Source organism: Pituophis catenifer, unplaced genomic scaffold (genome assembly GCF_029215685.1).
Source record: "Pituophis catenifer annectens isolate HBS135680 unplaced genomic scaffold, rPitCat1.0.hap2 SCAF_9, whole genome shotgun sequence".
NCBI classification, from domain to species: Eukaryota; Metazoa; Chordata; class Lepidosauria; order Squamata; family Colubridae; genus Pituophis; species Pituophis catenifer.
In genome coordinates, this window is record NW_027256889.1 from 27,102,735 (window position 1) to 27,119,449 (window position 16,715).

General features: G+C 41.4%; 2 protein-coding genes across 2 annotated transcripts; one reads left to right on the forward strand and one right to left on the reverse strand.

The window, feature by feature from the left end:
• Positions 1-962: 962 nt before the first annotated feature.
• On the reverse strand, positions 963-10,144 carry EIF3I (eukaryotic translation initiation factor 3 subunit I). The gene is given in 12 exon segments (XM_070949712.1): positions 963-1,272; positions 1,363-1,455; positions 1,646-1,719; positions 2,343-2,432; positions 3,179-3,289; positions 3,880-4,007; positions 4,107-4,256; positions 6,203-6,268; positions 6,840-6,927; positions 8,327-8,419; positions 10,069-10,092; positions 10,094-10,144. Coding segments are annotated over 12 exon segments (1,050 nt in total). The 3' UTR covers positions 963-1,190.
• Positions 10,145-10,869: 725 nt separating this feature from the next.
• On the forward strand, positions 10,870-15,903 carry TMEM234 (transmembrane protein 234). The gene is made up of 5 exons (XM_070949603.1): positions 10,870-10,987; positions 12,680-12,831; positions 14,038-14,104; positions 14,729-14,821; positions 14,979-15,903. Exons 1-5 carry the CDS (start codon positions 10,975-10,977, stop codon positions 15,053-15,055), a joined length of 402 nt encoding a protein of 133 aa, XP_070805704.1. The 5' UTR covers positions 10,870-10,974; the 3' UTR covers positions 15,056-15,903.
• Positions 15,904-16,715: the final 812 nt, after the last annotated feature.

Genomic DNA, 16,715 nt, shown 5'->3' on the forward strand with positions numbered 1-16,715 from the left:
TTGATTGTCAGTTGGATCAGCTGTTTCAGGATGCAGGGATTGCCATTGCCTATTGCCACAGGGGCCTCCGCTGCTTGCTGCAAGCAGGCAAATTGCTGGGAGGCAGATTTTTTTTTTTCTTGTGCTGAAAATGAAAATGAAACTAAAGCAGGCTTTTTGCTGCAAGGAGACAAACTGGGAGGTAGAGTCAAGAATTATTGTCAGTGTTTTATGAGTCTTATTTTCTTCTTTGTGTCCTTTTGTTGTAAAATTTCTGTCTAGAATCAACAATTAGCTGGAATTTAAAAAGCATTTCACTAACTTAATTAAAATGTTACCAGAAGGAAAACAAAGAGGGGGGAGGGCAAGCTTTACATCTAACAGATCGCATGCTGAATAACTTACTGATTCTGATTACAATACCAAACTATACAAAGAAAAAAAACTTAAAATAGTTCCAAACTGGTAAAATTTCAAATTATTTCCCATATCCATGCATTAGTGTATATCGTGTTTTCCTCCCCATAAAAGGTAGGTGTGTCTTATACTCCGGAGCGTCTTATACTCCAAAAAATAGGGTAAATCTCTTGGGTAATGAGAAAGTCATCTGGATGCTGATATGTAGCCTCCCAACTTGGAGCCAATAGCTATGTCTGGACAATAAAGTTGACATGGCTAAGCTTTTTAAATGTTAATATTAATCAAGCCTAAACTGTGCTGGATGGGGAATTCTGCGAGTTCAAGTCTACCTTACCTAAAGTTGCCAAGGTTGAAGAATGCTGCTCTAACCCAATAAACTGACCCAATACCAATATACTGTAAATCCTGGAACAGGTATAACCTGGGCTTTACTTAGCAAAACCACCAATACGGAAACCCCTAATGATAACAATGAATTTTGAAGCCAGCAAATCATACACATGATGGAAACAGTATTTAAAAAATAGTAATCTACTTGCCCCTAGCTAACACATTCATACATATTTCTTTTCATGTTCGTAAAGGAAGAATTTATTATCCCTGCCTCACATTATAAATAGGGCAACTGCAGCTGTTCCAGCAGTGTACAAGTAGAGAGATTCTCCCAGAGAACCAGCAGCTGCAGCAGGTCATCCTCTGCTTCAGTTTGATTCTTGCCCTTAAGCATCGCTCAGGACAAGCAAGATTTCCATCCTGCTGGAACCGCATCAGAGGACAAGGAAGTAGCCAGATCAAACTTCAAACTCAAATTCAAAGTATTGGGGGTCAAAGTAATGGATGCGGACGTAGCCATCTTCTCCGCCACTGCTGTAACTAGAATCAGAAAAAAAGGAGTGAAAATCCTGGCGCTCTTGGTCCCAGTCTTGGTGAAACTAAAGAGCCAGAAGTACCTAGGACTCTTACCTCTTCCCATCAGGGTGGAAAGCAACGCTGTTAATTGGCCCAAAATGGCCTTTGACTCTTCCAAACTCTTCCTCGACGCCCAGGTGGAAATATCTAGAACCATCAGTAAGATACAAAGAGATAGACACCATTAGAAAAGAACGCTGGGCAGCTCTTCATGCTAACTTGCTTGTGAGGGGACGCCTTACACCTTTTGAAACCAGAGTTGGGTTTCATGGGAACGCAGTAGAGGAGGGCGAATCGATGCCACATCCCTTGTGACCACAGGAGAAAACAACCTCACCTGGCCTCAAACTTTCCAATTCTGGTGGAGGTGGTTGTCACATCCATGGCTTCCTGTCCACCGCCTAAGACCACCTGCCAGAAGAAAAATAAAAGGACGAGATCCAATTTACATTCCTTTGATTAGGAGAGAATATGCCAACAGATCAGCTTAGTGCCATGGCTTAAAATTTGGTTGCTTCTCACTAAGGAAACTTCGCTTATTTGCTAAATACAGAGCCCTGTCATTTGATCTCTCTATGCTTTCCCATTTCCTGTACAGCAATCAAGCAGAGCCCAGAAGCTGCCAAGAAGCAAAGCATCCAAAATCAGACACATAGACACTAACATCTCACAGACCAGGAGTGAAATCCAGCAGGTTCTGGAGAACCGGTAGCGGAAATGTTGAGTAGTTTGGAGAACTGGCAAATGCCACCTCTGGCTGGCCCCAGAGTGGGGTGGGAATGGGGATTTTGCAATATCCTTCCCCCAGGAGTGGGGTGGGAATGGAGATTTTGCAGTATCCTTCCCCTGCCATGCCCACCAAGTCACACCACGCCCACAGAACCGGTAGTAAAAAAATTTGGATTTCACCAGTGTCACAGACAAACTTACCTTTGTGAAGGACCCATACAAACCACACAACAGCCATACAATTCTCACCCTAAGGAGATCACACAAAAGGAGAAAAAACCCCAACACGCTGCCCACCAACATACATGATCAAAGATGGGGGAAAGCGCTGCGGAGTTCACCGGCCGTTCTGTTCGGAATGTCTTTAGGTGGTCAAGATTTGTGGAATCGAAGAGCTGCAAGAGAAACAGATCTATCAGGTCTTTTGGGGGAGGCACTAAATTTCCCCAGTATCATCTGAAAATGCCAATTACAGCATCAGTCCCAAGCAGCAAAGCACAGCCACTTCCCAGTCCTGTGAACAACTGTTGTCCCAACAAAACACTGCTTGAAAGCTGAACAAGGCAACTAGAACAAGCCCCGGAAATCAAAAAGAGAGACAAAACCAAACTCTTCCTGAGTTCCAGTGAGAGTTGAAAAAGCTTCCTGTGGCTACTAATTTGTGTGCCGATGCTTACATTTACGATTTGTAGGAAAGACGCCAAAGAGTAAGAACATCAAAGAAAATGCCAGTATGGCAATGAATGTTTTAGAGAAAGTTTATTAAGAAATTGTCTCCAACCAAGAGGCCCATCCTTAATTTGCCGACTGAGCCCTAACAACTCCTCTGAAATTTGAGTCATGAAAGGGGAAGTTTTGGAGGGCAGATTTTATGGCCCTGCCACCTCTCTTTCCTTCTCCACCTCCGGAGTTGCTCAGTTTAGGCATCAGCAAAGGAAGGTTAGATATTAATTAAAATTACCACCAAAGAGGGAAATAATGATCTGACTGAGGTTTTAGAGCAAAAACATTATTATCTCAAAACTTTTGCAAAAAGAATAGGAAAAGCTTGCTTGTCTAAGCAGCCTCTCTTCCTGGGGTTAATTGAAAAATGCAGGTCAGTCATAGGACACTACTCTTAGCAGCAGCAGCAGAGGCTCACCTTGGCAGTGTTATCCTTGGAGGCAGTGACAAACATTGTCATATCTCTGGAAGTCTGGATGTCATTGATCTGCTTTGTATGTTCTTTGACATTCACGAGGACCTCTCCTGACTAGAAGAGAAGAAAGACATTGCTACTTTGCTCTAAGTTTGCTTGGTCTAGTTCAGTGATGCCTAACCTTTTTCTCGTTGTGTGCCAAAAGCACGCCCGCGTGCCAGCACCCATAATATAATGCGCGCCGCCCATGCGTGCACAACACCCCCACACTCCCCCTGTCCACACTCCCCCTGCATGCGCACACAACCTACTCCCACCCCGTTTTTGGCCTAGCAGGCCTCCCTCAGCCTCCTGTGCCCATAAATGGGCCATGGGGGGGATGGGCCACACCCCCCATGCCCCGTTTTGGGCCTAGCAGGCCTCCCTGTAGCCTCCTGGGCCTAAAAATGGGCTGAGGGGGAGCATGCTGCACCCCTGCGCATGCACACGCGTCTCCTGCATGGGCCCCGCCCCCCACGCATCCCGAAAATCAGCTGGCCGGCGGGAAGCACATGGTGCATGCACAGGGGAGCCGAGCTGGGCGACGGTGTGCGTGCCCAGAGGGCTCTGCATGCCAGCTGTGGCACGTGTGCCATAGGTTCGCCATCACGGGTCTAGTTACCTTCTTGATGGGATACAAATTCCCTTTATGAATCCATACCAACCTTTGCACTGAACTGGTTCAACTCCCCATTCTCATGCCCAACAATGATGAATTCTCCAAGGGGACCCCAAACCGCACTGGTAATTTTGGACTCACTGCAGGGGATCTTCATGTAAGGTTCATTGTCCTCTGAAGATAAAAGGAAAAAAAGATTCTTTAACACCAACTTTGAAGGAGGACAAATTCCCCACCCTAACCTTGATTCTAACCTACACCCGAAGGTCTCACCAAGCTGGCTGGAGTCTCGAAGGTCGAAGAAGCTCACAAAACATTGGTAGCCCATTTGCTTATCTGTGGAAAACATGATGATATTCCCTCCAAAGTCAAAACCACAGGTCCTCACAGCTGAGTTGGTCTTGACTAAAGCAAGTTGCTTTCCTAAAGAGGGGATGAAACTCAAGCAGTAAGTACAACTTGAGAGACCCACTGCTCCCTCAAACTCAGAAATATCTCATCCAAGGGTCTCTATAAAGCTTAAGGTCTACAGAAAGTCTCTACACACATATCCTAGTCAGCTACAGACATAAGAGATCCGTGCACACAACTTCCAAAATATTAACAGGGTTGCTTTTTAAGGACTGAGCATGTTGTGAAAACCCAGCTTGTTTGACTTCATTTATAGTTCATGATTATGAGATTCCTGGAAATGAATTTTAATTCTGTAATCAGATTGAAATGGGTTAGGTATATCCAGCCAGAATGAGATTCTCCATCCTTGCTACTAACATTGCTTGGAATTAGAAAAGTGGGAGTCCAAACACTGAGACCACATGCCTTTAAAGCAACTTTCCTCATCACCCGACAGTTCTTCACCCCAGGTACATTTAGATTCATCAACGGACTGCACAAAAGGATGCCTTCAAATATATCTCAGATTCTTAAATCTAATCCTATTCCTGAGTGGATTCAGAAAGATCTCCTGAACCTGAGGATATGGATCTCAATAGCTCATTATCGCTTTAACTGGAAGAGGAGATAGTGTTCCTAATATTTTCATGATGGGGAAAAAACAAAGAACTTTTTAGCCGATTGCTGGAAAAACCACCAGCAGCAAATAAGAGAAAGTGCAATAAAAATGCAAATAATTCTCAATTTATAATCATTTGTTTAGCAACCATTTGGAGTTTGGCACTGAAAAATGTGATTTATCACCAATCATAAATTGCACTCACAATGATTGCAGCATCCCCATAACAGTTGGGGGCTTGGCAATCAGGATGTTATTTATGACAGCTGCAGTATCCTGGGTTCATGTGATCACCATTTGCCACCTTCCCAGCTGGTTTCCAACAATCAAGGTCAATGGGGAAAATTGGATTAACAACAACTGCAATGATTTGCTTAACCATGGCCAAAAGGTAAAATTGTCACTTACCGTATTTTTCGGAGTATAAGACGCACTTTCCCCCCCCTAAAACGGGGTGAAAACTTAGGTCCATCTTATACACCAAATGTAGCCCCGCCCACCCACTGGCATCCACCCTTTGGCCTCTGCCTCTCAGCAGTTTACCTCCTTGCAAGCAAACAGCAAGAAAAAACAGCTCCTTTCAGCTTCAGCACAGCCTAATTAGCACAAGTTGATTGGATCGGCCTCCCAACTCTCAGCTGATTTGCTCTCAGCTGTTTTGCGCAGGGCTCTGCTGCTTGCTGCAAACAGGTAAATTGCTGGAGCAGATTTTTTTTTCCTTGTGCTAATCAAACTATGCTGAAAACGAAAATGGAAGTAAAGCAGGCTGTTTGCTGTAACAAGGCAAAATTGCTCAGAGGCAGAGGGAGGTTTCTTTTTCTTCTTTTCCTCACCAAAAAAGGTAGGTGCGTCTTATACTCTGATGCATCTTACATTCCGAAAAATACGATAACTGCCTTGCTGAGCAACAGAAACTCTAGCCCCAACTGTGGTTCTAAGTCAAGGACTACCTGTACTGTAAAAAGGCAAGTGCAGCAAGAAGAACCAAGCACTGCAACATTGCATTAGCACAAAAGCAAAGAGGGCTATTTTTCACTCAGTGAGATCAGCATGCTCCTTCCCCACCCCTCATGCTCAATAGCAATAGCACTTATATACCGCTTCATAGTGATTTACAGCCCTCTCTAAGCGGTTCAGTGTCAGCATATTGCCCCCAACAATCTGGGTAGAAGCTGATTCAGGTGAGACCCCACTACAACTTGTAAAAATCTTTACACATGAATCCTAATGTTGACATGAGTTTCCAGATGCAAATTCTGCGAAAGCAGTCAAACTCCATTCTCCTCTTTCCTAACATTACATTTTTCATCCTGCGTAATCAGGACATTCTTCCTACTACTCATACATTGACATTCACCTGTTTCACAGTCCCAGAGCCGACAACTGTTGTCTGCTGAGCCGGTCAAGACATGTCTTGTGTCCCCTGAAGAGAGCAGTCAAGGAGCCACACAAAATACATAATGAGAAGCAGCAGGAAACAGAAATGAACTACTGCATGGTTTTAAAATACAAACCCTGCAAATTAAATACACATACACTACTAAAACTTTGTAACCTTTAACTGGGAAAAACAGTGAAGTGTAGAGCAGAACTTTTTCAACCAAGGAAACTCAAATGGGTTAACTTACAGAATGCTTCCAAAAGCCGAAACCCACAATTCCTGTGAAATTGACCTTTGGCAAATTATGTTATGAAATAAACTTTATCATAATGCATTTTATTCGAGAATGCAAAATGAAATAAAACAACTCCTGTGATCAACTACTGTCATTTGACTGTGCTATACAATTCAACATGGGTTACTTCCAAGACATTAAAGAATCTGTAGGAAAATATCTCTGAAAATAATGACACAATGATTCATGGGTTGTGTGTGAGAGAGGGGGGGGGGAGAGGGGGAGAGACAGGCAGGAGGATCAGCTCCAATATATACATGAGCTATTTTCAAGCAACTTTGAAAAAATGTGATTTTGTACACTAAAACCAAAGGATACAATCAGCGTCCACACACCAGACTGCACCAGTGTGGCCAGTGTATGTGCCAAGTCTCTCACCATTGACAGAGTACCAAACATTAACAATCTGATAAACGAAAAATAAGGTAAATTTAATAAAACCACATTAACCATATTAAAACTGGTACGTAATAACAACTTCCTGGTTAAATATTTTGATTAGTCAATAATTTAGAGACAAGATAAATTGACTTGGAATTGATTATATAATACACTGAGTAAAATTAAGAAAGTAGTAAAGTAGTAGCCTGATTCGCCAATTGCGTCCCTTTCTAGACCAGGACTCATTACGCACAGTCACTCAAGCTCTCGTCATTTCCCGACTTGACTACTGCAATGCTCTGTACATGGGGCTCCCCTTGAAGTGCACCCGGAAGCTCCAACTGATCCAGAATGCGGCCGTGTGAGTAATTATGGGAGCAACATGGCGCTCACATGTAACACCTCTTCTACGCGAGCTGCACTGGCTTCCGGTGGCCTTCCGAGTGCGCTTCAAGGTGTTGGTTCTTACCTTTAAACTGCTCCATGGCTTAGGACCTGAGTACTTACGAGACTACCTGCTGCAACCAATAACCTCCCACCAACCAATACGCTCTCTCAGAGTAGGCCTACTCATAGTACCATCATTAAAACAATGTCGTCTAGTAGTTCCAAGGGAGAGAGCTTTCTCTGTGGGGGCACCTACTCTTTGGAACAAAATACCCCCTGGAATACGAATAATCCCAGATCTTCGCACTTTCCGACGTGCCCTGAAGACCTTTCTGTTTCAACAAGCAGGGCTAGCATAAACATCTAAATTCTATGCCAAGGTCTTAGCAGGTACAACAAGTTGACTCAATTTATTATTTACTGTTTATAAAAAAAAAATTATTATATGTATATGAAATCTTATTCTGTTCATCGCCCTGAGTCCTTCGGGAGAAGGGCGGTATAGAAATTCAATAAATATTAATAATAATAATAAAATTAATTAACGATGAATGAAGGACAATCATTAATAAAACTAAATCCATTGACAACAGGTTTCACAAACTCTTGATTATAAACTCCTGGATATTACAGGTTGTAAAGAATATTGTGAAAGCCATTCTGACTAGATTTTAATAGACTGTGGCGACCAATATTCACTGAAATAAAACAAAATAAAACCTTTAACTGTGGCTGACACACTCACCGCACAACCAGCTGTGTTCTTCCACCACAGAATTTTTTTTTATTTTCTTTCAAAGACAATCATATGCATCATATGCACCTTTCTTTAGGGTGAGAAAGATTTAAAAATCAGGGTGCCCAAGTTTCATGAAATGCAAAAGATACAGATCCATTGTTGGCATATAGGATGCAATTGATTTTTGAAGTAAAATGTGTCTATTTTTCTCTCCTATTATTAGGATAGTAGAAAGAGATTCTGTTAGGCTAAATGAAAAATACACACAAACTAAGGTAACCATTCAATGATAACATACCGGATCTTTTGCTACTGTAAAAAGCAAATCACCTTCCCGATTATACTTGATCTGAGTAATTGACCTCTCATGGCCTTGCAACAAAATAGGTTTCTGTAAAGAGAAATTTTTAAAAAAGATGTTAACACTGCTTACTTGCCAATGACAATGTTAAAAAATATCCTTGTCATTTATAATGCTGCAGCTGCTATTCAGCTGTGAAAAGATGGATAAAATAATGTGCTGAACAACAGAATTGAAATTCCAGGTGTTAGTTTTAAGGGGTGGAAGAGGAGACAATTACATTTCTTCTATAAGAAAATAATAAATAAAATGAAAAGATGGCCAAATTTAAAGATGTACTGAGTTTTTTGTTTAACAATCCTGTAATCCCTTGCAGTCACCTGACTCGGGGTGAAGTTGGTTGACTGAATGGAGCTGAGCGTTTGTTAGCTGCCTGTCCTTCCTGGTGCCTACATGGCATCTGCAGCAGGTATTTTCTCTTCGTGGCCAGAGAGAAAAATATCTGTTTAGGATTGAACTCAGAACTTCCTGATTGTGAGTCAAGAGTTCCACCTCCAGGCCACCTTGCCACTCTAAAAATGTACTGTAATATCTTAAATTTATTTCAAGCATGAAGATGTGTAGATAGGTGCCGGGGTAGGTGAAAAAAGATGAGATCATCCAGGTTTAAAAGAAAAGCTAAGTATCCCTTAAGACAGTGGTTCTCAACCTGTGGGTCGGGACCCCTTTGGGGGTCGAACAACTCTTTCACAGGGGTCGCCTAAGACCATCGGAAAACACATATTTTCAATGGTTTTAGGAATAATTTTATGGTTGGGGGTCACCACAACATGAGGAACTGTATTAAAGGGTCGCGGCATTAGGAAGGTTGAGAACCACTGCCTTAAGAGGTTTAACAACTGAGAAATCAAAATGACAATACATTTACTGTGAACTTAATAGGATTTACTTCCTAGTAAATAGGCCCAGAATTACAACGTGAGTATAATGACCTTCTATTTTCGTGCTCACTCAGAGGAATGAGTTGCCCAGAGATGTGCAGGATACTTCTAGTAGAACATTTAGGTTCATTATTTTTGTTCTTTCTTTGACCTACTATTAGTTAGGATACAAAACAAATCCAGGAAGAATCTTTTAGGCTGCCGTTATATTGCTTTCCCAAGCAGTGAATCTTGCTATTCTGTTTTCTGTTGTTATGGATTGATTTTATTGAGGCAGCTTTAATTTTATTTTATTGCCAAGATCCTCTGAATCGAAGCACTGGGACAATGCTTATAAAAATACCGATTTTCCTTCTTTTAGGGAATCTTTTCTCGTACTGAGGACCTTAATCCGTTTACGTTTATACTGGAAGAGGCGCCACTGAGTTCAACCGGAGTAACTTCCCCGTAAACCCTGCGAGATCTTTTCCTAATAACTTTTAATAACTTTTTCAGCCCTGGAAAACTACAGGGTTCACCTCCCATCCCAATGGAAATCGACCAACGTCTGAATTAATTATCTGACTTAACTATTTAATCTAGTTAACTATTATCTATAATATATATTATATAACTATATAATACAATATATATAACTATATATATATATATATATATATAAATATAAATATAAATATTATATAAATATATAAATAATTTATATAAATATAAATATATTTATATAATATATATATATATATATATTATATAACTATTATCTTGTTAACATTAAGGAATCCAAGAGACGCAGAGACTGACCATAGCTGCGGAAACAACGCCGACAAGCACGAACGGAAGGCACAAAGAACCATTTCCGGGGTGAGGCCGAATGCATCGCTTCCGGGTCAGGGCGAAAGGAAGTGGCCCTGCAAGGCTTAGAGAACAATAAAGCGTATTGGCTATACCTTCACTTCCGGTGCTGTTCAGAATGCCTCCGTTGGTGGGGCAAGTAAGAGTTTCCTATCAAGAATGTATAATTTTTATGAAAGATTAATAATTCTGATCTGCCCGAGGAAAGCTGGTCCCCTGCATAACGCTTCACTATACTTCAACGGCTTTTTTTATTTTAACCAAACAAGTTGGAATGAACCGAATCATTTGAGATCGGAAGCTTCCCCAAACTTAGGAGCTTTAAGACGTGTGGACTTCAACTCCCAGAATTCTCCAGCCAGCATAGTCGTACTGTACTCCAGCATAGCTGGCTGGAGAATTCTGGGAGTTGAAGTCCACACGTCTTAAAGCGGCCATGTTTGAAGACCTCTGATGTAGAGACCTAATTCGCCTTCACTCTGGGCCTCCGACAAAAGTTTGGCAATACACAATTGACTGATTCTCTTGGGCCGCAACTCCCCCTCCCTCCTCCCGCCCCACAAGCGAGGCTTGAATCTTAGAGAGCGGAATTTAGGGCTGAACCATAGAGATATATGCGTAGAGCAGAGGTCTTCAAACTTGGTCGCTTTAAAGACGTGTGGACTTCAACTCCCAGAATCCTCCAGCCAGCTATGCTGGAGTACAGTACGACTATGCTGGCTGGAGAATTCTGGGAATTGAAGTCCACAAGTCTTTAAAAGCGGCCAAGTTTGAGGGGAAACCCCGGTCTAGAGCGACACCGCTGGCGGCTGTTTTCCACGAAGAAGAAATGCTTTGCGGGACTCTTTAGTCGCCATGGCGTCGCTGGGTGAGGGAGCCGCTTCCGGTGCCTCAGAAATGGGGAGGGGAAGGAGAGGGATAAGAGGGGTGGGGGAAAAATAATTCTTTCTTTAAAAGGAGAAGTGTCGATGATTTCTCCACGCCGGAGGCATTTAGGGATAACAGTAAACGTCCTGCTTGGTTGGGGATGATGAGTGTTGTCATTCCGGAGCGTGAGGAGGCCACTAGGCCGAAGCGAGTTAGCGTCATGCCATCTGCGTCACCGTTCCATCCCCCCCCCAGGAGAAACCGTTGTAACTAGATCAGAGGTCTTCAAACAAGGCCGCTTTAAAGACGTGTGGACTTCAACTCCCAGAATTCTCCAGTAAGCATAGAGTTGAAGTCGCAAGTCTTAAAGCGGCCATGTTTCAAGACCTCTGAGGTAGATTGTCCTCCTTCCCCCTCCCCCCCTCAGAGAACTCAGAATTGCTTCCAAAGATTGGGAGGAGTGGCTTTATAAATTGGGGAGGGACGCTGACCCCCCTCCCCCCACTCCTCCATCCCTCCTGGTTGGCGAAAGAAGAAGCGGGAAGAGGGAGGGGAGGAAGCGCAGAGGAGTCCTCCGAGGCCCTCTTGGCATTAGGATCAGATTAACAGAGTTGGAAGGGACCCTGGAGGTCATCTAGTCCAAACCCCTCCCCCCCAGCTCAAGCAAGACAACCCTACACCATTTCTGACAAATGGCAGACAAATGACATCCGCTCAAGTTAAATTCTGGCCAGGCTAAAAGCTCCACACCTGCATGGAAAGCACAAATTGTTCTGTTGCAGAGCTTTGCAGTTCAGCGGTTGGGAATCGCATCTATTGGATTTGGATTTGGATTTGATTATTGACCTGGTTGAACGGGGTTAGGATTAAGCAGTGGTGAAATCCAATTTTTTTTTACTACCGGTTCTGTGGGCGTGGCATGGCGTGGTGGGCATGGCAGGGGAAGGATACTGCAAAATCCCCATTCCCTCCCCACTCCTGGGGAAGGATACTGCAAAATCCGCATTCCCACCCCACTCTGAGGCCAGCCAGAGGTGGTATTTGCCAGTTCTCCGAACTACTCAAAATTTCCACTACCAGAACCTGTCAGAACCCAGATTTCACCCCTGGGATTAGGGCAATTGAAAGGAGGATTAAGCAAGTGCTGCAAAACCTTTTCCATCTTTGTGGGGTGTGCCAGTCTGCAAAATTTAACAGTGCAGCTGCCCTGGATCTCTCCTTCAAGAATGTTTGTTTTTGTACCACTTGCTCCTTGATTTTAGGTATAAGCAAAGCTCACTAATATACAGGTAGCCCTTGACAGACAACCATAAAGGAGCCTGCCCTCTATAGTTGTAAGTAGTGACAGTTGTAAAATGGGTCAATCATGTGACCAATATGATTTTACAAACTTTTCAGGCAGTCATTAAAATCATAAATCCTCTAGCTAGGTTTGTGGTAACTTTGAAGGTCACTAAATAACCGTTGGTAAATTCAAGACTTGCCTGTAATAGGATTTAATGCTAAACAAGATGCAATTTACTTAACACAGCTTAAAAAAATAAAATATCAATATATTTGTATTGAAAGAGAAGGATGATTATTCATTGATTAGCTACTGTCTTTCTTACCAAAGAATACAGTTGTAATGGATGAATAACCCCTGCTGTGAGTACTTCATTAAACAATTTGTCTATGGGATGTCATCTTGTAGGTGAAGTTGCAGCTTTGATTTTGGTAGCAATTCTTTGGGGAACAACCAATCCATTTTTGAAAAGAGGAACTGTGGGTCTGGAGCAGGTAAAGAGAGAAAGCAGACTTCAGCAGATGCTGGCAGAAATAAAGTTCCTTTGCCTGAATTACAAGGTATTTGCCATTTTACATAGCATTCTTCACACTTTTTCTAATCTTAATTACTTTAAGATCTGTGGCTTTCAATTTCCAGAATTCCCCAGCTAGTTGAAGTCCACATGTCTTAAAGATGCCAAGTTTGGGAAACCCTCTTCTATAGTGCAAAACATTCCATCATGGAATTCAAAACAGTCCTATGCTGAGTGTCCCACTGTTTTGAGATCAGGCCACTTATAGAGCCCAGTCCTTGTTAGTCGGCACCCCTACCATTACCTGAAGCTCCTTTGCACCAGGAATCTGAATTACCTGTGCCTGGGGCCACAACATGGCACCTTTATACCTGCAGACATTTCTTTTCATGCTCATTAGACCATCCCTCCTGCCTTTTTTAAAAACAGTCTTTTAATTAAAACACTTCTCTTTAAAAAAAGGAAGATAAGATTCACTCTGAAACAGATTCAAAATGTTCCTATTGACCCAAGAAGTAAATGATCTCTGGCCAGGTTTGGGGGAAGGTACCTGGACTGCACCAGCCTGTTCACATCACAAGATAATTTTTTTCTAAATCTTACATGATAAGATACTACTATGGTATTAAATTTCATTCTATTTTTACTTGTTATACTCAGGCTTTGATTAACTGCTGCTTTAATTATAGCATTTAGTAGCTTTCCCAATGGAGAAGTAATTCCTTGTCTAAATTTCTTTTTCTTTATAATTCAGAATATTTGAAAAAAATAATGCTTCTTTTCTTCTCAAAAGACTGTTCAAAAAGCCACTAGTCAGCAATAATCTTTTAAAATTGTTTTGACCCAGGAACACATTTGAAAAAAAAGAATATATGATGCATTAGAATAGAATAGAACAGAACAGAACAGAACAGAACAGTTTATTGCCCAAGTGTGATTGGACACACAGGGAATTTGTCTTGGTGCATACGCTCGGTGTACATAAAAGAAAGAATTGCATTCTCCCCGGTGATCAGAAATTGGTTTAAATTAAGTAACCCTGAAGCTCTCTCCATCCTGACTGGATCTCCAAACTCAACATTAAACTCTGAAATTTCTGTTATTTCTATTTTCCTCTTAGGTTTTCTTACTGCTTTTTTTTATTGTTTTTATTGTTTTAACTTGTAAAAATGAAGTGTTTTAATACTGTGTGTGACCATCCATACGCTAAATAAATAAATCTCTCCATCCAACTATTTCTTTTTCCTTACAGTACATGTTACCATTTATTGTAAACCAGTGTGGCTCATTCATCTACTATCTCGCATTAGCGTCCACAGGTTGGTCCTTAATTAATTATTGCCAGTGTCAAGATTTGGGGGAAGGAGGGAACTCTGATCATTGTGGGGGATTATTCAGATACTTACTGCAGAAAGACATAATTTTAAAAATCTAATTCTGTGACCATATCACCAAAATGGAAGTAACTCAGTTCTTAATAGATTTCAGAGCAGGATTATCTTCATTAAAAAAAACCATTGAGAATTCTGATGCATATTCAAAAGGAGCTGGGTTTTAATCACATTATCAGATACTATCTAGATCTCTTTGAGCCCCACTGTGGGCACCTTTGTTGCCCTCAAGATATGTTGATTGCAGTTCTTGAATTCCAATCCAATATGTTTGAAAAAGACCAGTTAAAGAATAGATAGATAAGCGAAGCTTGCTGGACAGTTGCTGCAGAATCAAGTATTGGAAGTAACTGCCATCTTGTCAATATTGTCCTATGTGAAAATTCCTGAATGTGGAGATCTAACATTTCCTACCAGAATTACTCCCCAGCCATTCACCAGCCAAACACAACCTTCAGATGAAGTTTCCATTTGATTAGGGTTATCTCCTCGGTGGTTTTTATTTGTTTTGATCAGATGATTCTGCATTAAATGTTCCACTTTCCATTTCAGATCTGACCTTGGCTGTGCCTCTTTGCAATTCCTTGGCCCTGGTCTTCACAGTGGCAACAGGGAAAGTTCTTGGAGAAAACATAGGTGGCACAAGTAGGTGTCTAATGGCTTGATCAGATGCAAATTCTGCCCTCCTTATTGCTTTGTATTTAGTCAAAATAAGCAGGGTTGAATGGAATATTCCATGTTCTTCTATCCCAAGAACAAAGTTTGTAGCTTTGGTTGATTTCCTGCTTTTTCTCTTTGGTAGGGGCTGTTCTGGGAATGCTCTTGGTAGTCTTGGGCATTGCCATCTGCATAACTGCGTCTGGGCGCAAAAATCCATGAGAGATCTCCAAAGAAGAGGGGAAATTCTGTGGAAGACCATTCTTATCTGTACAACTGCTGATGCCACCTTCAAGAGTTGCAGCATGGGGTAAACAATCCCTGGCTCTTCATATCCTGCCAATCACTCCTTCGTGCACCTGGATTCCAAAGAGACCTGGGTCCTTAGATCTTGTCTTGATGTTCCTGTTAGCCAGAAACCTTTTATTGGTATAAAAATTTTATTGGTATAAAATTCAATTACAAAGCAAAAAATAGATTTGAAACCCGAAAATGAACAAAAACCTTCAATACATTACACTACATATACTCACTGCAGCACTTTTTGCATTTGCAAAAAGTTGGAAACAAAACAGTGTACCCTCAGACAAAACAGTAATTAGGAAAATCCTAGAATGCACTGAGATGGATAAAATGACTATAGAGTTGAAAGAGAGAGAGGATTTGGACTATTATGAAATATGGAATAAAATGTACAGTTGGCTCGAAAATAGAAATCAGAACAAGAAATGTTTAACTTAATACTGATGAAACTCAAATTGGAGTAACTGAATAACATTAAATAAAGAGATGTAAATATAAATGAATATAAATGTGTAGATAAGAACAATGAATATTATAATGTATTATAATTATAATTACGTTGGAGTAATGTGATTATTCTACTATTGAGAAGTAAATAGAAATGATAAAATAGAGAACTACAAAAGCAAAATATGTATGTCACTACAAAATGAGGGTATGTAATGTTCAATACGTTGTCTTGACGTGTTTTGTTTTTATATATGTGTGATTGTTTTTTGTGTTGTTTTTAAAGACAAACTGTTTAATAAAAAATATTTTAAAAAGAATTCAGATGCTTGGCAACTGACTCAGATCATGTAAATCACCTTTTGCAACCTTCTGACAAGCAAAGTCAATTGAGAAGCCAGATTCACTTACCGACTGTGTTACTAATTTAACTCCAGTGGTTCACTTAACAACTGTGGCAAGAAAGTCATAAAATGGGGCAAAACTCACTTAACAAGAAATTTTGGACTCAATTGTGGTTATAAGTCAAGGACTACCTGTATATGTAGCTCAGGATTGAACTATAAAGTCTTTTGACTGGATTTATTTATTTATTTATTTATTTATTAAATTTATATACCGCCCTATTCCTAAGGGACTCAGGGCGGTGAACAGCGAACGATAAAAATACATGTAATACAAACGTTAATAATAAAAAACCAATTAAAATATACTAAACATTCTGGTCCTAGATAATTCAAGACATCCCAGTTTAAAATAAAATCAAAAAGCAATATAAAGGGAAAGTTAGGCCAGGCCGGCCTGCTGAAACAGGAATGTTTTGAGGGCACGGCGGAAAGTGCGCAGATCCGGAATCTTCTGTATCTCTGGGGGGAGCTCGTTCCAGATGGTGGGTGCCCTCACAGAAAAGGCTCTCCCCCTGGGGGCCGCCAGTTGACATTGTTTGGCTGACGGCACCCTGAGAAGCCCCTCTCTATGGGAGCGTACTGGGCGGTGAGAGGCTATTGGTGGCAGAAGGCGGTCTCGTAAGTACCCCGGTCCTAAGCCATGGAGCGCTCTAAAGGTGGTAACTAAGACCTTGAAGCGCACCCGGAAGACCACAGGGAGCCAGTGCAGCTCGCGCAGGAGGGGA

Excerpts from the sequence above, each read along its gene's own strand:
- TMEM234 (XM_070949603.1), top strand. Across the intron at positions 12,832-14,037 it reads TCCTTTGCCTGAATTACAAG|TACATGTTACCATTTATTGT; the intron begins GTATTTGCCATT and ends TTTTCCTTACAG. Across the intron at positions 14,822-14,978 it reads AGAAAACATAGGTGGCACAA|GGGCTGTTCTGGGAATGCTC; the intron begins GTAGGTGTCTAA and ends TCTCTTTGGTAG.